Below are 26,873 nucleotides of genomic sequence, written 5' to 3' on the forward strand. Positions count from 1 at the left end.
GCTATTTCTGATGTGTAATCCAAACAGGCTATAAAAATATCAAGTATTTATTGAATCAACTAATCCATGAACATGTTATTCTTAATTTATTTTTAATGGCGAAGATAAAATATATTGATCAAAAGAAAAGACATAGGTAATTATTAAAAATTTGTACATACCATACCAAAAAAAGAAAAAGGTAGCAAAAGCTAAATGAACACGTTATTGAGACGTATACACAAGTCATTCAATTTCAAAAGTCTAATTTGTCTTCATTGGATTGGAAATGAATATTTGTATCATCTTGTTACTGACTTCGTGAAATGGTAACTTTTTTACTCTATATAAGGAAGAGGAGGAAGTGTGTTTATCATCACAGCAAGTTTTGGAAATGAACATGGGAAACAAAGAAGGCAAGAAAGCCTCAATGGCTTTCCTGTTCACTATTAGTGCGCTTCTAGTTTTACTAGTGTTTATGAGTTTTCCTTTTCTTACTGATGCAGGATTAGATTATAAGCCAAAACCACCAACATATAAGCCCAAGTCCCCTCCACCACCATCAAAGAAGCCACCGGTTTACACAAAACCACTTACCCAGGAAAAGCCAACAAATCCAAGATATCCACCACCATCAAAGAGGGGATACCGTGTGCCACCAACACCTACCCATCATGGAAAGTCATATCAGGAATTCACGCCATCATCAAAGAAGCTACATGAACGAAAACTATTCAGGACAGGTCCTGGAAATCATTTCAAGAAATCTCTACCACCACCACCAATGAAACCACATGAACGACAATTATTCAGGACTAGTCCGGAAAACAATTTTAAGAAATATCTACCACCACCACCACCACCAAAGAAGCCACATGAACAAGAACTATTTAAGACCGGTCCTGGAAATAATTTCAAGAAATCTCTGCCGCCATCACCACCGCTAAAGACGCCACGTGAAAGAGAATTATTCAGTACTAGTCCTGGAAATAATTTCAAGAAATCTTTACCACCACCAAAAAAACCACATGAACAAGAATTATTCAGGACTGGTCCTGGAAATAATTTCAAGAAATCTCTACCACCATCAAAGAAGCCACATGAACGAGAATTATTCAGGACTGGTCCTGGAAATTATTGCCACCACCACCAGCAAAGACGCCACGTGTGTAACACCCCGAATTTCGGGCCTGAATTTCAACCCAAATCCAAAACCCAAAATCCAAGATGCTACCTTTAATAACAGGCCCTGACTTCCACACTTGGCCCAAGTCCAAACAACTAATTCTTTGTTTCATCTTTATTTATATTTAATTCAGAAATTCTGTTGCAGCGGATACAAAAAAATTCTTTTCGGAACATCTAACCGTTAATTTGACGTGATTTTTAATTTACATGAACCCTAAAGAAATATACTTTATCATAAAAATTAATTTCACCGTTAAAAGTTCCAGATTAAATCCAAAATAATTACGTTTTTAAGAAAGATTCATAAAACAGAAACTGATGCCAGGTCACTCAAATAATTTTACCGAGTCCAATACGAATCCATAAATTATTATAACTATATATTCTGAATCCTAACTTATCGCCTTTCCAGTAATAAAATTTCTAGGATTTTTAGTTTATCTTAAATAACTTTTGACCATAGTCAAACGAGTAGTTGACCAGTACTGCAGAAACGCACAACAGTGACGATTTGTTTTAGAAAAATCATATCAATTCACTCACAACTTCAAATTAGCTTTGACCTACCATGATGAAAAGATAAAAGAACCATCTTTGAGTTTTCAGTAGACTCTAAAGGCTAAAACATGACATAGAATATTTTGAAAAATAGATAAAATTCAGTACAGCTGAATATGACAGAAAACGTCTGATCCTTGTACAGTGAAAACAATTGATTTAAAAATACTTCTGGAACTCAGAAAATTATGAAATTTTTATATGTACATATTGAGAGATTTTTACATGTAACATAAAAAAATGAGACAAAAAAGTATTATATGATAATTATGATAGACAGTCAAACTGACATGATCCAGAAATTTCCATTATTCAATCAAATAGAGTAGTCTAAACAAAGCATTGTTTTCTTTGGTTATACATTAACCCAATAATCTTTAAAGCTTTAATAACCAATAAATAACTAATTAAATCATCTAAAAGAGTTGATGATATTTTATTACAATCCCAATCATAAATCCTATGCAAACTACTAATAATAGCACCAAAACCGATCTCTACGCTTTTCCGCCATTAACTCCTTGTGGTGCCATAAAATCTGGAATTTTTTGTCATTAAACGACGTGAGTTGTGACACCCAGTAGGAAAAGAATCAACAAAACATTTTATCAAACATTTTCAATTCTTTTTAAAACAACTAGCATGGTTAATAGCATCACACATACATGGAAACACCACATCCATAAGAACAATCAAATCAATCACATCAAATCCGCTCGCCCCAGGGAGCCCCACGTGGGTTTAGGGAACAAAACCGTTCCCAAGGATATCTCGTATCCCATCAAAGTTGTTTTTAAGAATCACAATCTATGGACCGCAGCCCAACATACATAATCATACTCACAACATCGATTATCATTCATATATGAATCAAAACTTACAAAATAAAATTAATTAAAAGAAAAATAAAAAGAAGGTTTTTGATTGTGTTGCGCCTACCTCAAACGCTAGTAATAATCCTTAGGAAGAACAGTAATGAGATCAATAATCGACTAATATCAAGGCCGCTCCAATTCTACGAACTAATCACCGCCGTAACAAGCCAACTTAAGTTCTCTGATGGTGACCTATTCAGTTTCTTTTTTTTTTTTTTTTTTTTTTTTTTTTTAGGTTTTCGTCTCCCTAGGTATATCAAGAACAGAAACCCTCACCGCTAATATTTAGGTCTTATATATAATATTCTAGAAAACCTTCATCCTTCCAAACACTCCACGTGCGAAGGTCAGAGCTAAGGGAATCCTTGACCGAGCTATTATGGCAAATTCCGTTTTCACTTCAATCAAAATTTGTTAACAAAAGCCAACAATCCAATAGCAACTCGACACGTAATGAAATAAAAGAGCAGTAACCAATCAGAAAATGAAATGCGACAAGATGATCAGATAACAAACGAACTACTAAGGAAGTTTTCAAAACCCATTTCACCTTAATAGTTATCCTACCATTGGAACCTTCCACAAATGTTTAGCCAAACCCCACTTAGAATATTCACGTGTCATAAAAAGACCTAATCGTAACCCTTGACATCATTCTTCCCTAGTCCTATCATAGCACCCTTGACTAATAAGTCAGCAGTAATGTTACCTAACCGATACTATATTAAGACACTAATTTAAAATGAGCTGATCACAATAATATTAAATTAAATAGTGATAACAAAGTGTCATATTTTTTTTTTATTTCGTTTTTGTTTTATGTCTGCCCACTATTTTTGTAATTTAACTAGGTAAGAACAGAAGCTAGTTACCATCAATTAACATATAAAGCACCGAATTACCAAAGTATCATTCTAGGGTAAAAGACTATTTTACCCTTACTAGTAAAATGTCAAAAATATCCTTGAAATTGGGACGGGCTTTACAGCTCTATCCCTCTAAAAGAAATTTCGTCACGAAATTTAGAGGTTACCTTAGAAAAGTTCAGGATATTTGCTCCGCATTTCGGGCTCTAATTCCCATGTCGCTTCCTCAACCTGGCGGCGTTGCCACTGCACCTTAACCATAGGGATGGTCTTAGTGCGAAGCACATGCTCCTTAAAATCCAAAATTCGAACCGGTCTCTCCACGTACGTAGCATCCTCTTGAATCTCCAAATCTTCCCAGGCAATAATATGTGAAGGATCAATAACATAAGACGGATCTCTCTCGTATTTCCGCAACATTGACACGTGGAAAGTGTCATGAACGTGCCCAATTCGCTGAGGTAACTCCAACTGATAAGCAGCTGCACCCACACGTCGAATAATTTGAAAAGGCCCAATGTAACGTGGTGATAACTTTCCTTTCTTGCCAAAACGCTTAATACCTCTCTTCGGGCTCACTTTGAGCAACACCAAGTCACCCTCGGTAAACTCTAGAGGTCGACGTCTCTTGTCTGCATAACTCTTCTGACGACTCTGAGCTGTCATTAGCCTCCGTCGGATTAACTGAACCTTCTCAGTCGTCTCTCGTACCAAATCCGGTCCAAAAATGTTACGTTCGCCGATCTCGGTCCAACACACTGGTGATCTACAAGGTCGTCCATACAATGCTTCAAAAGGTGCCATACCGATGCTAGCCTGATGACTATTGTTATAAGAAAACTCTACTAATGGCAAGTTCTCACTCCAACTTCCCTTGAAATCCAAGGCACAAGCTCTTAACATATCCTCTACAATCTGAATTACCCGTTCAGACTGCCCGTCGGTCTGGGGATGAAAGGCAGTACTAAGCGAAACACGTGTACCTAACGCCTTCTGTAAACTCTGCCAAAACTGAGAAGTAAAACGAGGATCTCTGTCAGATACAATTGACACTGGTGTACCGTGCAACCTTATTATCTCGTGGATATACCTCTGACTTAACGTGGCTAACGTATCAGTCTTCTTGATTGCTAAAAAGTGTGCCGACTTGGTAAGTCTATCAACAATAACCCATATAGTATCCTTACCATATGCAGTTCGGGGTAATCCCATGATAAAATCCATAGTGATGTGTTCCCATTTCCATTCTGAGATGGGCAATGGTTGAAGTAACCCTCCTGGTTTCCGATGATCAATCTTCACCTGTTGGCAAGTGAGACATCTCGACACATACAAGGCAACATCTTTCTTCATACCTTTCCACCAATATTGCCTTTTCATGTCATGGTACATCTTTGATCCTCCCGGATGAACACTAAATTTAGAATTGTGAGCCTGTTCTAGTACCTCCATCCTCAATTTCATTGGCACACAAAGTTTTCCCATAAAACGAAATACACCATCAGTTTGAGTCCAACCTTCTGGAGTTTCTCCTTTCTCCATTTGAGCACGAATCGAAATCATCTCCCTATCAGTCTGTTGAGATTCTACAATCCGTTGTTGTAACTCTGGAACAACTATAGTATTGTAAATCATCTCGTCAGGGCCCAAGTCACCTTCCTCCATAAGTCTGCACAAATCCCAAGTATGAAGAGTCATACTTGCTACATTGGCCCTCGATTTTCGGCTAAGAGCATCTGCTACCACATTTGCCTTTCCTGGGTGATAATGGAAAGTATACGTGTAATCCTTAAGAAATTCCACCCAACGCCTCTGTCTCAGGTTCAAATCTCGTTGAGTAAAAATATACTGCAAGCTCTTATGGTCACAAAATATGTCTATCTTCTCACCATACAGATAATGTCTCCACAACTTCAGAGCGAACACAATAGCTGCTAACTCGAGGTCATGAGTTGTGTAATTCAACTCATGTGTCTTTAGTTGTTTTGAGGCATAAGCTACCACTTTTCCTTCTTGCATAAGAACACATCCTAAACCCTTCAACGATGCATCGGAAAATATCACATAACCAATTCCGCTTACCGGTGTTGTCAAAACTGGTGCAGTAGTTAATTTCTCCTTGAGCATTGAGAAAGCCTTCTCACAACCATTATTCCACTCGAATTTGGAATCCTTTCGAGTCAACTTCGTCAGTGGTGAAGCAATACTTGAGAAGTCCTGAATGAATCGTCTATAGTAACCCGCTAAGCCTAGAAAGCTACGAATCTCAAACACGTTCTTTGGCCTTTCCCATTTGGTAACCGCTTCAACCTTAGCTGGGTCCACTTTGATTCCTTCTCTACATACCACGTGTCCCAAAAACTGAACTTCAGAAAGCCAGAAGTCGCATTTACTCAACTTAGCGTATAACTGATGAGATCTCAACAACTGCAATGTTAATCTCAAGTGTTCCTCGTGCTCTTCTCGTGACCGCGAATAGATAAGAATGTCATCTACAAATACCACTACAAATTTATCTAAGTACGGTCGAAAAATTCGATGCATAAGATCCATGAATGCCGCTGGAGCATTTGTAAGTCCAAATGGCATCACCACAAACTCGAAATGTCCAAATCGAGTTCGGAAAGCGGTTTTTGGAATATCTTCTTCCTTGATTCGGAGTTGATGATAAGCTGATCGCATATCAATTTTTGAGAAAAACTGAGAATCCTTCAACTGATCAAACAAATCCTCGATCCTAGGTAAGGGATACTTATTTTTCACTGTAACTTCGTTGAGTTTTCTATAATCGATGCACAATCTCAGCGAGTTATCCTTCTTCTTCACAAAAAGGACTGGTGCACCCCAAGGTGACGTACTACCTCGAATAAAACCCTTAGCTTCCAACTCGAGTAGTTGCTTATCTAGTTCTTTTAACTCCATAGGTGCCATTCGATAAGGAGCCATCGAAATTGGCGAAGTACCAGGTTGAACTTCAATAGTGAAGTCCATTTCTCTTCTTGGGGGTAAACCTGGTAATTCCTCAGGGAAAACATCTTCAAACTCCTCTACCACTGGAATACCCATAGTAGAGACAGAATCTTGTTGTTCATCTCTTATCATCTCTAAGTGATAAAGAAAACCTCTAGAATGAGTCTGTCGGAAATGTCTTTCCGACAAGATAAGGGGAGACGCAAAACTACGAGTACCGGTAAAGTGGACAACTGACCCTTCGTCCGAGTGAAGAGTCACACGTTTTTGAAAACAATCAAAAACAGCATGATGAGCAGATAACCAATCCATACCCAGGATTACATCATAACCAGACATATTCATCACAAAAAGGTCAATCAAAAACTCATGCTTAGCTATACGTACTACACACATTCGTGCCACGCGGTCAATACGTGCACTACTGCCTATCGCACTAGTTACGCCTAAGTACCCATCAAGTAATTCAGTTTTCAAACCCAATGACAAAACAAACGAAGAAGCAATAAACGAATGAGTAGCACCAGTATCAAACAATATCTTAGCCCAAGAATTGTAAACTAAGAATGTACCTTCAACAACTGAGTTATCCGGATCCTGACCAACATGAGCAATGTTGAACGCCTTAGGTTGCTGAGGGGGCTGTCGAGCTTGGTATTGTGGTGGATTGTTCTGAGGACGGTTCTGCTGATAACCTTGACGTTGGTTCTGAGGTATAAAGGGTTGTTGGTTCCTCTGAGAAATAAGTGTAGGACAGTTCCTCTTAAAATGTCCAGGTTGCTTGCAATGATAACACGAAGGTGCAGGAAGCTCCATATTCGGTCCATTTCCTTTCTTCTGGTATGGGTGGTTGTTATTTTTATTCTTGTTCTTATCCCCATTGTGACGTTCTCTTATTCGATTTGCCTCCTCAATGTCTCTCTCAGCAATCATCGCTCTTTCCACTATCTCATTATAAGAGGTAATCTTCAAAATAGACAACCTACCCTTAATTGAAGGTCTAAGTCCTTCCTGAAACTTAAAAGCCTTCAGCTCTTCATTCTCCACCAGATGAATAGCAAAACGAGAAAGTTCTTCAAACTTGGCTTGGTACTGTGCTACGGTCATATTTCTCTGAGTCAACTGCATAAACTCGATCATGCGTTGGTTTCGTGCAGTTTGTGGAAAGTACTTATTTAGGAAGGCGAGTCGAAATTCTACCCAGGTAAACAGACCGTCATTCCTAGAACGACGAGTCAAGTCCCACCAGCGAGTGGCCTCACCCTCAAGCTTAAAAACAGCAAGATCCAGCTTATCCTCGTCATTCACGCCTAATAGGGTGAATATTTTCTCAATCTTATCTATCCAATCTTCAGCGACCAGTGGATCAGGACTACCTTTAAAGGAATCGGGCTTTTGTTCACTAAACCTTCTAACTAACAAAGCTCGTTGATTAGGTGGTGGAGGAGGAGGAGGTGCATTCTGATTAAGATTCACTTGTTGTTGCATCGCTTGAGCAACAGCATTCAAAGCACGAACAACCTCACCGAAACCCTCATCATGTGGGGCGGCTAAACCATTCGTACGACGAGACATGTCCTGATTGAAGGACATTAAATTATAAGTAACACCGAGAGAATTATCTATGAAAAATAATTGTAACCTATTACGCATTCAAACAACAACAATCAACAGATACACGAACAATTTCACATTCAAGCATATAGACGTACCGACTTATTCAGAAACTAGCCTGCCCAAAGGATCAGACTAGCTCTGATACCAAACTGTAACACCCCGAATTTCGGGCCTGAATTTCAACCCAAATCCAAAACCCAAAATCCAAGATGCTACCTTTAATAACAGGCCCTGACTTCCACACTTGGCCCAAGTCCAAACAACTAATTCTTTGTTTCATCTTTATTTATATTTAATTCAGAAATTCTGTTGCAGCGGATACAAAAAAATTCTTTTCGGAACATCTAACCGTTAATTTGACGTGATTTTTAATTTACATGAACCCTAAAGAAATATACTTTATCATAAAAATTAATTTCACCGTTAAAAGTTCCAGATTAAATCCAAAATAATTACGTTTTTAAGAAAGATTCATAAAACAGAAACTGATGCCAGGTCACTCAAATAATTTTACCGAGTCCAATAATTTTATAACTATATATTCTGAATCCTAACTTATCGCCTTTCCAGTAATAAAATTTCTAGGATTTTTAGTTTATCTTAAATAACTTTTGACCATAGTCAAACGAGTAGTTGACCAGTACTGCAGAAACGCACAACAGTGACGATTTGTTTTAGAAAAATCATATCAATTCACTCACAACTTCAAATTAGCTTTGACCTACCATGATGAAAAGATAAAAGAACCATCTTTGAGTTTTCAGTAGACTCTAAAGGCTAAAACATGACATAGAATATTTTGAAAAATAGATAAAATTCAGTACAGCTGAATCTGACAGAAAACGTCTGATCCTTGTACAGTGAAAACAATTGATTTAAAAATACTTCTGGAACTCAGAAAATTATGAAATTTTTATATGTACATATTGAGAGATTTTTACATGTAACATAAAAAAATGAGACAAAAAAGTATTATATGATAATTATGATAGACAGTCAAACTGACATGATCCAGAAATTTCCATTATTCAATCAAATAGAGTAGTCTAAACAAAGCATTGTTTTCTTTGGTTATACATTAACCCAATAATCTTTAAAGCTTTAATAACCAATAAATAACTAATTAAATCATCTAAAAGAGTTGATGATATTTTATTACAATCCCAATCATAAATCCTATGCAAACTACTAATAATAGCACCAAAACCGATCTCTACGCTTTTCCGCCATTAACTCCTTGTGGTGCCATAAAATCTGGAATTTTTTGTCATTAAACGACGTGAGTTGTGACACCCAGTAGGAAAAGAAGCAACAAAACATTTTATCAAACATTTTCAATTCTTTTTAAAACAACTAGCATGGTTAATAGCATCACAAATACATGGAAACACCACATCCATAAGAACAATCAAATCAATCACATCAAATCCGCTCGCCCCAGGGAGCCCCACGTGGGTTTAGGGAACAAAACCGTTCCCAAGGATATCTCGTATCCCATCAAAGTTGTTTTTAAGAATCACAATCTATGGACCGCAGCCCAACATACATAATCATACTCACAACATCGATTATCATTCATATATGAATCAAAACTTACAAAATAAAATTAATTAAAAGAAACTTAAATAAAAAGAAGGTTTTTGATTGTGTTGCGCCTACCTCAAACGCTAGCAATAATCCTTAGGAAGAACAGTAATGAGATCAATAATCGACTAATATCAAGGCCGCTCCAATTCTACGAACTAATCACCGCCGTAACAAGCCAACTTAAGTTCTCTGATGGTGACCTATTCAGTTTCTTTTTTTTTTCTTTTTTTTTTTTTTAGTTTTCGTCTCCCTAGGTATATCAAGAACAGAAACCCTCACCGCTAATATTTTGGTCTTATATATAATATTCTAGAAAACCTTCATCCTTCCAAACACTCCACGTGCGAAGGTCAGAGCTAAGGGAATCCTTGACCGAGCTATTATGGCAAATTCCGTTTTCACTTCAATCAAAATTTGTTAACAAAAGCCAACAATCCAATAGCAACTCGACACGTAATGAAATAAAAGAGCAGTAACCAATCAGAAAATGAAATGCGACAAGATGATCAGATAACAAACGAACTACTAAGGAAGTTTTCAAAACCCATTTCACCTTAATAGTTATCCTACCATTGGAACCTTCCACAAATGTTTAGCCAAACCCCACTTAGAATATTCACGTGTCATAAAAAGACCTAATCGTAACCCTTGACATCATTCTTCCCTAGTCCTATCATAGCACCCTTGACTAATAAGTCAGCAGTAATGTTACCTAACCGATACTATATTAAGACACTAATTTAAAATGAGCTGATCACAATAATATTAAATTAAATAGTGATAACAAAGTGTCATATTTTTTTATTTTTATTTCGTTTTTGTTTTATGTCTGCCCACTATTTTTGTAATTTAACTAGGTAAGAACAGAAGCTAGTTACCATCAATTAACATATAAAGCACCGAATTACCAAAGTATCATTCTAGGGTAAAAGACTATTTTACCCTTACTAGTAAAATGTCAAAAATATCCTTGAAATTGGGACGGGCTTTACAACGTGAACGAGAATTATTTAGGACTGGCCCTGTAAATAATTTCAAGAAATCTCTGGCACCACCACCAGCAAAGAAGCCACGTGAACGAGAATTATTCAGGACTGGTCCTGGAAGTAATTTCAAGAAATCTCTGCCATCACCAGCAACACTAAAGAAGCCACATGAAAGAGAACTATTCGGGACTGGTCCTGGAAATAATTTCAAGAAATCTCTACCACCACCAGCAGCAAAGAAGCCACGTGAACGAGAATTATTCAGGACTGGTCCTGGAAATAATTTCAAGAAATCTCTGTCACCACCAGCAGCACCAAAGAAGCCACATGAACGTGAATTATTCAGGATTGGTCCTGGAAATGATTTCAAAAAATCTCTACCACCACCAGCAGCAAAGAAGCCACGGGACTGGTCCTGGAAATAATTTCAAGAAATCTCTGCCACCACCAGCAGCACCAAAGAAGCCACATGAACGAGAATTATTCAGGACTGGTCCTGGAAATAATTTCAAGAAATCTCTACCACCACCACCACCACTAAAGAAGCCACGTGAACGAGAATTATTCAGGACTTGTCCTGGAAATAATTTCAAGAAATCTCTGCCACCACCAGCAGCATCACCAAAGAAGCCACAAGAACGAGAATTATTCAGGGCTGGTCCTGGAAATAATTTCAAGAAATCTCTACCACCACCAGCAGCAAAGAAGCCACGTGAACGAAAATTATTCAGGGCTGGTCCTGGAAATAAATTCAAGAAATCTCTGCCACCACCAGCAGCACCAAAGAAGCCATATGAACGAGAATTATTCAGGACTGGTCATGGAAATAATTTCAAGAAATCTCTACCACCACTGGCAGCAAATAAGCCACGTGAACGAGAATTATTCAGGACTTGTTCTGGAAATAATTTCAATAAATCTCTACCACCACCAGCAGCAAAGAAGCCACGCGAACGAAAATTATTTAGGACTGATCCTGGAAATTATTTCAAGAAATCTGATCTACCATCGGGACATTATTAAGCAGAGTTCTTAGATTATCACTTTAATTGAATAATACCGAAGACTTGATATGTATGCCACAATTGATTGATGATTTATTTTCTTTAAATGTGTCATCAAGTCGATATAGCTCCTACATAATATGCATGATTCTTTTGATAATTACCTATATTAATTATTAAAAACATCTTATTTAAACTTAAAGTCATCTTATATAAACTGATAGTACCCATGCCTCCGAAAATATATGGTTAATTAATTATATTGAGTTGTTTTGGGTTTCGAGTTGTCTTATATCCATCCATTCTCATCTACAATATATTTATATTCATCATTCTCATCTACAATAGATTTATGTTCATGCTATGTGTTATCTCTGAAAATTAATAGTTACATGAATAAAGGAAAATTTTCAGGTATGAGAAAAAATCGGTAAGGAAAATAAAATTGATCTAATTGGTTGAAAAGTTAATTGATTGATTTTAGAAAATAAATAAGAAAAGAGATTCATAGAAGTATATTATTGTAAGGACCAAAACCGGAGGATTTTGGTTTTCTCTAGCTCTGATACTATAGTGGATATCTGAGAGACAGAGAAAAAAAATAGCGTTCGAATAATTGATACAGATAAAAGTTATCACAGATTACAAATACTTCGACTAAGATAACAGACACAAACACAAAACAAGTAGAATACAAACGCGTGTTAACATTGTTTAACAGATTAAGTGAAAACAAAACACTAACAAAAAAAACTGCAGTTCTTCTATTACTAAGATGCTTTCTAGGTTTTTTTTTTCCTTCAAATTAGACAATCGGGGTTAAAGGGACCCCGCCCCAAGAACAAAGACAATTCAAATCAAAAAACAAAAATGACAAACACAAAACCAACCACGAGAGTACAATTTTCAACCTCAGGGGAAAGAGAAATTGGGTCAATTTCCCAAATATTTTTAAAACATGATTCTAATGGACGAGTAAAATTTAAAATAGGTGAAATTGACACCAAGAAAATAGCAAGAATGAATATGGATTCATCCTGGCTTAAACTTAAAAAATAGCGAGGGTGAAACTGGATGGATCCTGATATAAATTAAAAATAAGAAAAAATATTTGAAAATGGGTAGGATGAAATTATTTACATCCTGGCTATTTTTATATTCTCGTCCATTCAAACAGTATCAAACTTTACATGTCTTTTTCACTCGGGAATTATCGTTATCGGGGTTAATTGACCAATTTTCTGTAGGGGAAAAGTCTTCTATACTCACATCCATCCATCTAATAGGAGAATGGTAACTCACAAAAAGATCAACGGCTCTATTGATTTCCCTGTAAACATGGTCACTAAGATACTCTCTGTTAGTTACCACTCTATTGAGTCTATTCTATTGCACCGATTCTAGTAATTTGGTTTCCCTATGAATTTGATTATATGGATTATTTACTATTGTTTTACATATTTGTACCCAGCATGACAAACATGCATAGAACACTATCTATTTCTTTTTTTTTTGATAACAGACAGTTATTTATAGAACTAAGAAAGAGAACTTACATAGCTTATATAGCCACATTTTCTTTTTGTTTGCATAACTATTACAAGTTCTTCTAATATAAGAGACGGAAGAACTGACAAGAATTTGATTGTGATTTAAAGTTTGAAGCAAAATAGCTTTTTGATCTCGGATTGACAGCAAAATTGTTCTTCTTCTTCATACTATTTATAACATTTTTATTATCATTAAGAAAGACTATTCTTTTATAATGCATATAGAACATTATTAGCCGATTAAATCACCCCATACTCCCATAGGCCATAGGCCCATAACTCACTTTCAAATGATTTTACACTTCATTGACGCGGGAATCTGAAACAATCAGCTGTTAAGTGTGCAGTGTATATCACGAGTCATGATTTTTTTTTCATTGTTAACTTTAACTTATTAGTTAACTTCTACCTTGACCAAAACATGTGTATGTGAAACAGGAAAATAAAAAACTAGACCCATTTTGTACGTCGAAAATGTCTTGTGGTCGAGTGTTTATTGGGTCTTGACATTATTTATATTCATTGTACATGATTTTCCAAGTAACCCTTTTAACGGTTTCAAAATGACTGGACCAAACTGTACGCATACAATACCTGACCTGTTACTATTACCATCGATTGACTGCATCAATATATATGTCCACGGGAAATCTCGAATCTAATCTAGCCAAGATACTCATCGAACATGCATGTTAATCTGAAGTCCAGGATACTTCTATAAATGGGCGCTATTGTTTCAGTAATGTCACAAATATTCTCTTCAATTTTATTGTTGTGAGCAACCATGGCAACCTCAACCCATGTCTCTTTGTTCTTTTCCTTTCTGTTTCAATTTCTGTTCGGGGTAGTAGGTTTAATGTTAATCTAATACATCGTGATTCTCCAAAATCCCCATTCTACAATCCATTAGACACCTTATCTGATCGAATGCAAAAAGCTGTTCATCGTTCAATCAATCGAGCACACCACTTTAAAAAAATATCATCAGCAACCTATTCTTCTAACCACAATGATGATAAAATAAGTACAAGTTTGAGTGTTATTGGTATTGAATTCGTAATGAATATTTCTCTAGGAACTCCTCCTCTTAATGTGTTTGCCATTGCCGATACCGGTAGTGATCTTACATGGGTTCAATGTAAACCTTGTGAAAATTGTTATAAACAAGATTCTCCACTCTTTGATCCAAAAATATCTTCGACTTACAAAGATGTTCCTTGAGCTTCACGAACTTGTAAAAGATTCATCGAGGGCCGTAAGGACACTAGTGAAAATAAACTTTGTCAGTATCTTGTCCAGTATGGAGATGGTTCTGATAACAGTACTGGAAACTTGGCATTTGAAACTCTAACACTTGCTTCAACAAGTGGTCGATCAATTCAACTTCCGAATATTGCTTTTGGTTGTGGTCGTAACAATGTAGGAGAATCCATTGACGAAAAAGGATCTGGTTTAGTTGGTCTTGGAGTTGGTCTTGGTGCCGGTTAACTTTCATTGATTTCGCAATTGGGTTCAAAAGTTGACTCAAAATTCTCTTACTGTTTAGTTCCTTCTCATAATGTTTCAAGTATATTCACTTTTGGTAGTAATGCTGAAATGATAGGAAAAGATGTTCTTTACACTCAACTAATATCAAATCCGCTTCAAAAAACCTACTATTATCTTACACTTGAAGGTATTAGTGTTAATGAAAACAGGATACCTTTCAGAAGTAACTCATCCTCAACTAAGGACATGACCGAAGGCTTCCAAGAAGACGATTATATTTTAATTGATTCTGGAACGACTTACACATTTCTCCCCGAACAAATGTATTCAGAAATTTAATCAGAAGTTAAGAAAGCGATTAACGTTGAACCCATCATTGGTCCTAAAGATTTCTATATATGTTACCCATTCGATAAATCTATGAAATTTCCGGAAGTCATCGTTCATTTTACAGATGCGGATATTAAACTTGAGATGAGGAATTATTTTGTTCATGGTGCCCCTGGCATTGTTTGTTTATCTTTCTTTCCTTCCGAGAGTTCCTACATTTATGGGAATGTAGCTCAGATCAATTTCCTTATTGAATATGCTTTGGAAGAGAAGAAGGTTTTCTTCAAGCCAACTGATTGCACCAAGCAGGGCTAGTGAAATTATTTCATTATAACTAAGTTAATTTTATTTTTGATGCAAAAATCACTTATATTACTAAAAGGTATTTACATACATCTAATACTAGCAGCAATTATCATTCGTGACTTCTTCCATAAAGAATTCAGGGATGTTACAATCATAATCAAAAAAGTATCTGCCAGTTCTTGCATAGTTTGCAATAACATGTGCCACATTGTTTGCCTGTCTTCTTACATAATTAACATTATACCAAGAAAAGGATGATAGTAAGTGCCTTATTTCATGTACAATCCCTTCATTCATCCAATGTACTGAAGGTTTGGCATATTTCACCGAGTTAATAACATTTAAACAGTCACCCTCAAAGATTACTTTCTGCAGACCTCTTTCTTTTGCCCAATAGATAGCTTCTTGAAAGGCCAGGCATTCTGCATGTTCAGGATCTACTCCTCCATTGAAGAATCGTCCCCTGATCCCTTCACAAGTACCTGTAGAGTTACGAATTATTAAGCCAACACCAACACAAGTAGAAGTATGATCAAACGAAGCGTCAATATTCAGCTTAAGCACATCAGAATTAGGTGGTATCCAACAAGCAACAGATGGTTTTGAACCATGAAGGTTTCCATCTATACATAGTTTCAACATAACTAAGTTAATTCAATTACCTAGATATACCTTGTTATTTTGTTGCGGAAATAAAAATCTCCTTAAGAAAAAATGCTCTTTTGTAACCAGCTGAGGTAAGTCCGGCTGGAGCAGGTTTTCATGCATGTTTAATTAAGTTCAGGAGTTGGAGCTTGGATAGTTGCCAACTCTTGGAATTTTCGCTCCAGCACTACCCTTGACAGAAATATCTATTCGAAGCTTAAACTATTATTCTCGGATTTATCTCAATGGAATTCAGATGTGTTTGGAAACATCCATAAAAATATTAAATCTCTGAATAATAGGATTGAAAGCCTACATAGAACCGGAAATTTCGCCAAAAATCTAGATAAAATTAGACAACTCCAAGCAGAATTAGGAAAATGGTACAAAATAAAAAATGATTACTATCATCAAATTTCAAGAGATAAATTTTTCAAGGAATATGATCAAAACACGAAATACATCCATGATATAGCTTCCAATAGGAAAAGAATCAATTATATAAACTCTCTTAGAGAACCATCGGGTCTTTGGCTTTCAGACAGATACCAAATCAATACCCTTCTGGTAAACCATTTTACTCAGATACACACATCGCAGAACAAATCGGTGGAAGACTTATCAAGTTTTATTGAACCTTGCATTTCTGAGGTCGAAAATTCTTCTTTAATTGATATTCCTTCAAAATAAGAAATTTGGAATACAATTTCCAAAATGAATCAGTAGGGAGCTCCGGGACCAGATGGGTTTCAACCAGGCTTCCTTAAAGCCAACTGGGATATAATGGGCCAGGATATAACCTATACTGTTCTATAATTTTTCGAAACCGGAATCCTATACCCAGAATTAAATCATTCGTTCATAACCTTGATTCCTTCAATAGCCACCCCAATACCCCAGCAGATTTTAGGCCCATCAGCTTGAGTAACACAATATACAAAATTATATCCAAGATTCTAGATAACAGGATAAAACCTATCTTAAACAAGATAATATCCTCTAATCAATCTGCTTTTCTTCCGGGGAGACAAATAACAAATAACATTATCATTTCCCATGAGCTTATTCACTCTATGAAAAATTCAAAAGCTACAAAGGGAAATTTCTCTTTAAAATTAGACCTCTCAAAAGCCTTTGACAGAGTAGAGTGGAATTTCATCAAATCGGCTCTATCGGCGTTTGGTTTTGGTCTTTCGTGGGTTAGCCTCATAATTCAGTGCATTTCAACCACTTCATTTTCTATCCTTCTAAATGGCTCTCCGGGTCCGAATTTTTCCACTTCTAGAGGCCTAAGACTAGGTGACCCACTTTCACCATACCTGTTCTTAATATGCATGGAGATTCTTTCTAGACTCCTTGAAAAAGCAGTTTACCGAAAAGAAAATTTTGGGCCTCAAGATAAATAAAGATGCCCCGAATATTACGCATCTTTTCTTCGCAGATGACTGCTTTTTATTCACAAGAGCTGACCTAGGCGAGGAAAAAAAACTTGTTAGATATTCAATCAAGATTTGGCGAGATTAGGGGTCACATGGTAAACCTCCAAAAATCTGGTATCTATTTCAGTCCTAGATTTCACCCGAAACATGGGTAAATAATTGTGAAGATTCTAAAAGTTCCCTTAATGACAAAAAATGATAGATATCTAGGAAGCCCTCTTTTCTTTGATAAAAATAGAAAAGAAAATTTCGAACCTCTGCTACAAAAATACTACGCCACTCTTCAAGGTTGGAAATATAAGTTACTCTTTCAAGCTGGCAGAACAGTTCTAATAAAGTCCATCCTTCAAGGCTTTCCAACTTACCAAATGCAAGTGCTCTCTCTACCTAAAAAAACGCTAGATCAAATAGACATAATCCAAAGAGACTTTTGGTGGAATAAAAATAAACCCAAGAGCATAGGAGGTTATATCAAGGCCTGGATCAGCATATGCAAGCCTATTTCTCAAGGAGGCCTAGGTATCAAGAACCCAGACCAATTTAACATAACTCTCCTTACTAAACTATCCAGCCGTCTCATTTCAGACCAAGATCAACTTTGGGCGCAACTTCTCAAAGCAAAATACTTCCCAAACTCTCATCCTCTAGAATTTTCTAGGTCTTCTAAATTATCATGGATTTGGACTAGCATAAAAAAGGGGTTGGAGCTCATTAAAGGTAATTTTGTCTGGCAAGTAAAAAATGGAGCTTCTACAAAAATTTGGGAAGACAAATGGATGCCTAATACTGATATTATTCAAAAACCCATTAACATTCAAGATCATGTTCCGCAAAGGGAAAATGAGTTAATAACTTCTGAAGATACTTGGGATCAAGACAAGCTTAATACCTATTTTGAACCAGATATAAAAGCTAAGATTCTAGCCATTTCTCCGAAAAGACAAGAACAAGACAAAATCAGATGGCAGCATCACCCCTCAAGAATATTCTCGGCAAAAAATGTATATAACTTTATGATAAATCAAAACCAAGAAGACAATGGCCTAAATACCTTTCCATGGAAAAAAATATGGAAGATACAACTAATTCCGAGAATCAAATTATTTGTCTGGAAATTAGCTCAAAAAGCCCTCCCAACTAATTCAAGACTCGGAGCTCATAATACAGACATAAACACAGAGTGCGCCCAATGTGTGATTCACATGAGCAAGAATCAAAATAACACTTGTTTCGGTTTTTCCCATTTGCAAGAGCCATTTGGTTTGGTCTTTCTCTAGAAGCAGTGAATACAAGAATTAGTTCGGAATCCATAGTCAATTGGATAAATGAGTGGATCACGAATCAAGAATTCTTACAATGGTCTGATAAAATCGCAACTATATCTTGGTTTATTTGGAAGTATAGATGTTCGGTGGTTTTCGAAAAAATCAACCCAAATCTGAATCATCTCATAGAGCAAATCAACAAATTCTTGCACTAGAATTCTCAAGGAAAGATCCAAAAAAAATTAAAGAACAAAGAAAGAAATATCCCCAAGGAAAAATGGTCTGACTTAAAGTCGGATTGGGTAATCTTCATTGATGCGGCTTTTAAAAAAGAAGATTCAATGATGGGATATGCCTTTCCACTTTACTCGGTAGACAACGAATCTTTCATTCATATTGCAGCGGGATCGGAGTGGGCCTCCTCAACTTTTCATTCAGAACCAAAAGCCTTGTTAAAAGCAGCCTCATGGTTAAGTGAAAATATATTATCTAGTGTCTCGATAGCAACAGACTGCAAAACACTGGCGGAAACGATCAACAAGACTTGCAAAGATTCTCCTTGGAACGCGGATAATACCATTCAGGATATTATCTCAATTCTGAAAAATCTTCCACAGACCCAGGTAAATTATATAAACAGGAAATATAATTATGCAATGGATTACATTGCTAAAGAAGCTCGGATAAAGCATCTTAGACACATATCCTCCAATATTCAGCAAAGAGTCTTAAAATCTAGTGTTATTTTCAATATTTTTGTCAAAGATGAGATTATAAATCTCTTGTACTCTGTTATTTGATTAATACAATTTGCCTTTCCATCAAAAAAAAAAAAAATCTTCATGAGTGCTTTTAAGTATTGTTGTATAGATGTCACATCGCGAGTATTCTTTATTGCTCTTTGTCTAATATTCCGATGGCACAATCACCTCCAAGAGTCGAAAATCGACATATATATAGTAATAAGTGTTGGATCTTCTTCCAAATAGTAATCGCGACATCTTTTTTCTCCGAAATTCATTTGATATATAACTTGGAAGGAGAATAACTAGAAAAAAGAATAAAGATTTGGACTCAAATGTTATATGGGAGTTGGGTCTTTTATACGCATGTAGTTGCGAGAAATCCCAAAACTAACACCCCTTTATAATTTTTATAGATTTAAACACATTGAATATGAAAATGATGATAAGAGTGTTAAAATTGTAAATGGACACAAGGATTTTTTACATGGTTCGATCAATGTGATCAACATCCATGGTTCTTCACTATGATTGTTGAGGTTACATTAGTATTACATTTAGAATCTCCATTAATGGGTTTTTGGTAGAGCTCTAGATCTAATTTTTGGTGATGGAGGAATAAGATGAGAATACACAGATAAGATTGACCTCTCTCTACAAATGTGTCTCCCCTTTTCTCTCTCCTGTCTTTTACTTTATATAGTTGTTTACATAGTGGATAACAGCTAATAGATAATGGAGTACAGCTAATATTTCCTCGCGCCCTTTATGTGTATAAATGCCTCTCGCTTGAAATGTATAACTGCCTCTTGATATCGTCGCGCTTTCTTGATATTGATAATGACGCGTAGTAAGGAAATGTATAAAACTAAAGAGGTTAATTATGAGAATTTAACAAAGAAATGCCTCTTGATACGGATAACATTTTTATTAAACATAAAATTGGTTTAAAAGACCAAAATCAACAATTCCTAAACAAAGACATGTAAAATTTGACACTGTTTAAATGGACGAGAATGTAAAAATAGTCAGGATGTAAACAGTTTCATCCTACCCATTTTCAAATACTTTTTCTTATTTTTAATTTACATCAGGATGCATCCAGTTTCATCCTCGCTCTTTTTAAAGTTTAAGCCAGGATGGATCCAGTTTTATTCTTGCTATTTTTTTTTTGGTGTCACCCATACTAATTTTTACTCGTCCATTAAACCATGTTTTAAAAATATTTGTACAAATGACCCATTTTCCCTTTATTGAAATCTGTTATGGCACACCGTCAATGGGAGGATTTCAATATCGTCAAACCTATCTGGCTACGCACTCTTAAAATTTGAAGTTTTAAGAAGCATACATTATTGACATGTTGTTAGACACCTGACCTGATGTGTCAAGGCTTTCGTACCAGTTAAGAGTTTGTCATTGAAAGAGCAATATTTTATGGTCTTAATTAAGGAGACTTATTTGAGCAACAGAATAATAAGATATTTAGTAGTTACCTACAATCGAATAATGAATATGAATAACCAAATGGTAAGATAGATTAATGAGGATTGAAAAATTAAGAAACGAAGGGTTAAGGAAAAAGAAGAGAAGCAAGGAAAGACTCAGTACTTATAGTACCAAGTCTATTGTAATGGTAGCCTTGGATAAATATGCATATGATCCTAGGGAGGATTTTAGAGAGTCAATGATCGAGGTTATTATGATGAATCAAATCGAAGAGGCAAGAAATTTACGTAAGTTACTGAATTGTTATATATTAATGAACTCGGCTGAGTACCGGTCATTAATACTTGAAGTTTTTCATGAGGTTTGTACTAATATTTTCATTTCATGTACTGTAAATGCATGTGATTAATGAGAAGACAGAAGAAGTACTACCGTGTATAAGAAATCTGGATATCTCTTGTTCATATATTATACGGGAGCGTGCGTACTGCGTAGTGTATTTGAAGAAGGTTATTGTTCATATATGTCTTTAATCCTTGTTTTTGTGTTGTTAACTATTTTCTCGAGAATTACACTAGTTTGATTGCAAAATAAGAACAACACGGGGAGCTACTGTGTAGTTTACTTCGATTTCTTTATCTCTACGGTTCTACGCATCGCTTAATACTGATTTACAATTTATCTGGTCGAAGTTAGCTGATGTGACCGGAGTCCATAGTGGTTGCTCTCAGTAAAAACAAACATTCATGTAAAAGACATACCAAAAGTAATTTTATTGAATTAAAATGGAACTTGCACTTCACACCCTCACAACATCCACAAAAGGATTACTTATTGAAGACAAACAAAAACGAAATTCGCACAAATTAATAACTCCATGAACTAGTACTGGTACTTATCCTTGCTTTTACGTGCAACAATGACGGAATTTATCACATCGTCCATCGGATGAAAAATAGCAAGAACTTCGAAACCTGGTAAATCACTAGGCTCAACAATTGGGGATAGAAACCCACGAGCACCGTGAGCACTCCTCAACATTAATAAGGACCCTGGTGCCATGTACTTAGCTAGATGATCAATAACTTTGCGTTTATCTTCCTTGTTCAAACCACTAAAGCAGCTAAGAAGACAACTTCGTAGTCACTTAAACCAGTAGACACTTTCATAATATCAGTATCATGAAATAGCATTCGCTTTGACAAGTCAGGATCTGCAGCGACCAAGTTAGTAGCCAAAGCATTGGCTGATCGGTCGATATCATAATTGTGAAACGTAGTGGATTTCAGGTGGTTTGAAGCCAACACAATCGATGTGAGAGGGAGAGGTCCTGATCCGATGAAAGCGATGTCACTTGGGTTTTGATTTGTGATATAATTGCTCATTATAGTATATTCAAGACGGCCAAGTTTGATGTAATTGGTGTAATACGGAAAGATGCTAATATGATCGAGTGGAATATCGTAAGAACCTAATAAAGCTGAGAAGTGAGATTCTAATAGACCTTCGGCTTCACCACAAAGACGAATGAGTTTGGAACGGATTCCTTGGACTTTTCCTGATAATTTGGTTACATCAATTGGAGATGGTGGCATACAAGTTAGGACTAGTCGAGTGAAAAGTGTGTCAACATCTTTTGAAGGTTTGAGGCTTTGTAAGGTTGATAGGTTGTCATAAATCTCACAAACGTTTTGAACTAACATTTCTTCTTGATTACAAGGAACCAGTGAACCCAATGAACCCATGCTGACAGATTGTATTGTTTATGAATATACTAATTAGAGCAACAATTTTGACGTTGCTTCAAAGGGGATGAAGTATATACGAATCAAGCAATCGGTATAAAGATATATGCCGCAGAGAATTTTTGTTTGATTACTCAACCTCCAAAAGTGGTGGCTATTTATGGACAGCATTTGCAATGACAGTACTCGTAGGTTTTATAATCCATTATTCCATATGGCATCATATCTTATGGAACGACTAGGTATGTTGACATATAACAGACCAAATGTACAAAGCAGAAAAACAATTAATAACTAGTAATAGTTAAGAGTAAGACAAGACAATGTTAGGAATTTGATAATGCGGGATGAAATAAACGAACAATGGGTGTTTGGTAGAGTAGTAGTTGTGTTGTGTTAAATGTCAAAAACAAAACAAATCAAAAGCAATTTGCTATTGCAACAGTGATGTTTAAATGTCATTGTTATTATAATCCCGTCAGGTTTGGGTGACATTCAAAGATATCACTTGTCGGTTTATGTGACATTCAAAGATCATTTGTGACTGGAGTACCTAAATTTCAAGAAAGATACTATGTTTTTCTCGCTGTCAAGACTCATGTAGGAGTAACAATTGATGTTTTCCTCTTATTTTTCCTCTTTCAAACGAAATACCCATTAACAAAGAGTCTACCAAAGACAGTGTTCAATTTTCAATAAAATGTGGGGGAAATGAGACTAAGATCTCTGTGAAATAAAGTTGATCATCCATAGAAACCCAATCTATATTTCGTAAAGGATGAACAAGGTTTAGTAAGGTACCAACAAGTTATGGAAGTGGTTATAATGCACTAAATTAAAACTTCTCATTTCAAACTATTGCAGTGGTTCTGCAAGAAAAATGATGGATGTAAATTCTTAATGAGTCTATACAGGGGCGGAACTACAGCCAGGCTTGCCCTGGCTCAAGGCACCCCTAAAAGTTCAAAAGTCCAATTTTTTGTTACCTAACTTGACTTGGGCCAAAAATCCTAGGTAAAGTTTAGGCTTAAGCAGGGGTTGAAAATTGCCTAAGCATGGGTAAGGTACATTTCTAGTTCCTCCCCTGAGTCTATAGTTATTTACAGGTGTATCGGAAAAGCACCTTAGAGACTTACCTATATGAGTATGGAAATCAGGTTGTTTCCTAGGAGAAAAAGACCATTTTCTAAAGAAGACTCATGAAACCAGAATAAGCACATAGCCATTAACATGCTGAGCTACTGAACACACAATCTCTGAAATCAGTATGTGTGGAGATTCCGGTTTTATCACATGAGGTACTTGGTTCAAGACTGGTTTCACCACTGAACCTCGATATGACTTTGAATTTACCTCGATATGACTTTGAATTTCTTACACTAAGTGAAGGTTCAAATCCAAAACATACTTATCATTTATGTATTCATTTGTACAATGATGCTTAGTTCCCAACTGTGCGTGAACTAAGTTCGCTTGATCCCGCTCGGGTACTAGGCAGTTACTTGAGTGATGCATCTATTCTTATTTGAAACTTTTATGTTTTTATTTTTATTTTTTGAAATTAGGGGAGAATGTTGGATATATTTAATAGTATCAATAAGTTACCCAGTCATATTTTATATAAAATGGACGGACCCTTATTACCCAACAATTTCTTTTCTAAAATGGTTGGACTAATTAACATGATAAATTACTTCTACTAATATTATTTTATTTTTTTAGGTTTTTGGTACAACTATCGGGATTAATCGTAGGTTTTTCATATTACTAACAATAAACATCTGGTATGGATAACATAAGAAGCATCTTACATGTATAAGTCTCTTAAAATTTCATATTTCTCATAGTGATTCATGTGATAATTTTGTATGTTCAAGAATATAAAATATATTTACATGTGATTCATGAGATACTTTTTGCATTTCAAAATGTAAAATAATACATATATATTGTAACCGTATTTGAATAATGCTTTGATTTTCTTCCTTGGAATAACAATCTAGTTTTTATTTGGATAAATATATTTGCAGAGTTGTTTGTTTTCATCCTTGTCTGATTATATGCATATAAATAAAAAAGTACAAAAAATAAAAGTTTGTTAGTTGGGTAACACCCTGACGAGATTATATAAACATAAGAAAACATTGTTTCAAATCATTTGATATGGACGTCTACCTGTAAATGTTGGTAGTCCGCTGGTACAACACAATACAGGGTTTCTATTAGAGATTCCATTGGTAGCTCATGTTAATAGGTTAAGGAAGGTAATACATTTTGGGAAAAGAACATATGCAACATCATCGAAAACAAGTTGGTAGGCAATGGTGAAGATGTGTTAACTTGGTCGATTGATAAGAAAGGTCTTTTTCAGTCAAGTCCTCTTACTCTTGGTTCGAAAAAGAAAATGAGGTTATGACTCCTAATCTAAGTATATGGTCAAGATCGTGGCCACACAAAGTAGGATTCTTCTTATGGCAGGTTTTTCACAAGAAAATGGCAACAATGGACACCCTTCATAAAAAAAGAACTTTGGTGGTCAACAGATGTTTGTTGTGTTGCAAAGTGGGCGAATCCGCCACGCAGCTATTGTTTCACTGTTCAACAGATACAAAAATATGGAATTACTTTAGATCTTTCACAGGTTTATTGGATTGGGTAATGCCAAATTGCATAGATTTGATTATCAAAGTTTTGGAGATCCAGAGGATTATCTTCTACATGTCAAGTGTTGTGGAAAGTTCTTCCCGCGGCTATCACTTGGACAATTTGGAATTGCAGAAACGATGTAATCTTCAACAATGTTAACTTCGAAGTCCCGCACGTCATTGAGAAAGTGAAGGTGCAGGCGTATCACTGGTGCAAGAATTCAGAACCTCTTAGAGGCATGCCTTTGGATTATATGAAATCAAATTGGGGCCAATTTTTTGTTTCTTAAACTCTTTGAGTTGTAGTGTTTTGGAGAATTGTCTGTTTTGGGGTGTCGATAGTGTTTTTTTTTTTTTTTTGAGGTTTACTTTACTTATTTCTTGTAATTTTGTGAACCGTTTTTAATCAATTTTATCTTTTCCGAGGAAAAAAAACATCAAGATGAAAGGAGTGAAGTCTGAGTTATTACCGGGAAGCGGCTGTTTGCAAGATGTCACATATTTAAGTTAGCTAGTCGACATGTATTAAGCTAGCTATCAAGAGGTAGTGCATGCCAATTAATTACAATATTGTACTTTTATAGTAGATAATATTTGTATTGATGGGATGAAATAATGTACTAGTATGTTGTTTGTAGTCTATCTTTATTTTATAGCTTGTGATTTCACCTTAATGAGTTTCAATTTCCAAAACCGGTTGCCATTAGTACTACTGTTGTTGGGTTGGTAATTACCTCAACAAGGTGGGAGTGGGAAAAGTAACTGGACTTGCTTATGTCTGGTTTTCTTCCCACACGACTTGGCCGAGAATCTATAGAGTGATCAGATCGATTTCTTCTATTGGGGAAATGAATATTCTAAGAATATCGTGTCAAATTAATCACCTGGATGTTGGAAATAGTTAATGTATCTTGGTTGACTCATGTTATAACTTATAATATATACATTGTGGGAGAAGAACGCATGCTTGCATCAACATGAAGTAGGTACAATTTGAGTTATTAGCGAGATCCAACAAATTTAAGTTAGTAGTGGACATCTATTACTTCTATATTTGTTGTCAATTTGAAATATCTTCATAGACGAGCTAATCATAGAATTTGTCTTTTAATAGGCGCATGGTTTAGTAATTAGATGCTACAAATCAATGACAGTTGTTTATAGACAAGCTACATTTATCAGATTAGTAATATATATATATATATATATATATATATTAATGAGATATGTCATCATATATCTTCATTTTCTTTCAAAGTCATGTGATATAAGCTTACTTGCTTTCTGCTGCCATTGTTCAAAGTGGTTTATCATGAGATTTGCGATGGTTGTAAGGTTCATGCATGTAACTACCTTACACAACATTGATCTTTATATGGGTTGTTTCTCTAATTACTTGTAAGTGTAATCTAATATTTATCTTCATTTTATTTTGTAAATCAAAGATTCGTGTATATTCATTGTATGATTAGTGAACATTTTTTTTTCATGTTTCATCTCTATCTATATGATCTCTCTTTCCATTCATGAACTATCAATCTGGATTTTGTAATCACGAACTATCTTAAACTCTTTTTTGCAAGTAATATAAAGAAGGTATGAAGATAGAGTAAGTCTTAGAGTATCTTGCAGGAAACA

The 26,873-nt window shown here is 35.6% G+C and overlaps 4 protein-coding genes and 2 pseudogenes across 4 annotated transcripts; 3 read left to right on the forward strand and 3 right to left on the reverse strand.

Annotated features, from left to right (window-relative positions):
* Positions 1-379: 379 nt before the first annotated feature.
* Positions 380-1,219, forward strand: LOC113352038 (extensin-like). Its single transcript, XM_026595920.1, has one exon. The coding sequence runs from the start codon at positions 380-382 to the stop codon at positions 1,217-1,219; it is 840 nt and encodes a 279-aa protein (XP_026451705.1).
* Positions 1,220-6,554: 5,335 nt separating this feature from the next.
* LOC113352039 lies at positions 6,555-8,011 on the reverse strand. The gene is made up of 2 exons (XM_026595921.1): positions 6,675-8,011; positions 6,555-6,570 (listed from the first exon to the last, which is right to left on the reverse strand). The coding sequence occupies exons 1-2, from the start codon at positions 8,009-8,011 to the stop codon at positions 6,555-6,557; spliced, it is 1,353 nt and encodes a 450-aa protein (XP_026451706.1).
* A 2,584-nt stretch (positions 8,012-10,595) lies between these two features.
* On the forward strand, positions 10,596-11,649 carry LOC113352040 (extensin-2-like). Its single transcript, XM_026595922.1, has 2 exons — positions 10,596-10,959; positions 11,078-11,649. The coding sequence occupies exons 1-2, from the start codon at positions 10,596-10,598 to the stop codon at positions 11,647-11,649; spliced, it is 936 nt and encodes a 311-aa protein (XP_026451707.1).
* A 2,215-nt stretch (positions 11,650-13,864) lies between these two features.
* LOC113352041 lies at positions 13,865-15,313 on the forward strand (annotated as a pseudogene).
* Positions 15,314-15,400: 87 nt separating this feature from the next.
* LOC113352042 lies at positions 15,401-15,946 on the reverse strand. The gene has a single exon (XM_026595923.1). The coding sequence runs from the start codon at positions 15,944-15,946 to the stop codon at positions 15,401-15,403; it is 546 nt and encodes a 181-aa protein (XP_026451708.1).
* Positions 15,947-21,727: 5,781 nt separating this feature from the next.
* Positions 21,728-22,667, reverse strand: LOC113352043 (annotated as a pseudogene).
* Between the last annotated feature and the right edge of the window lie 4,206 nt (positions 22,668-26,873).

Source organism: Papaver somniferum, chromosome 2 (assembly GCF_003573695.1).
Source record: "Papaver somniferum cultivar HN1 chromosome 2, ASM357369v1, whole genome shotgun sequence".
NCBI lineage: Eukaryota > Viridiplantae > Streptophyta > Magnoliopsida > Ranunculales > Papaveraceae > Papaver > Papaver somniferum.

Coding starts and splice junctions, on each gene's coding strand:
- LOC113352038 (XM_026595920.1), top strand. CDS start 380: ATGGGAAACAAAGAAGGCAAGAAAGCCTCAATGGCTTTCCTGTTCACT.
- LOC113352039 (XM_026595921.1), bottom strand. CDS start 8,011: ATGTCTCGTCGTACGAATGGTTTAGCCGCCCCACATGATGAGGGTTTC.
- LOC113352040 (XM_026595922.1), top strand. CDS start 10,596: ATGTCAAAAATATCCTTGAAATTGGGACGGGCTTTACAACGTGAACGA. Junction 10,960..11,077: donor ACCAAAGAAGCCACATGAAC/GTGAATTATTCA, acceptor TGCCACCACCAG/CAGCACCAAAGAAGCCACAT.
- LOC113352042 (XM_026595923.1), bottom strand. CDS start 15,946: ATGTTGAAACTATGTATAGATGGAAACCTTCATGGTTCAAAACCATCT.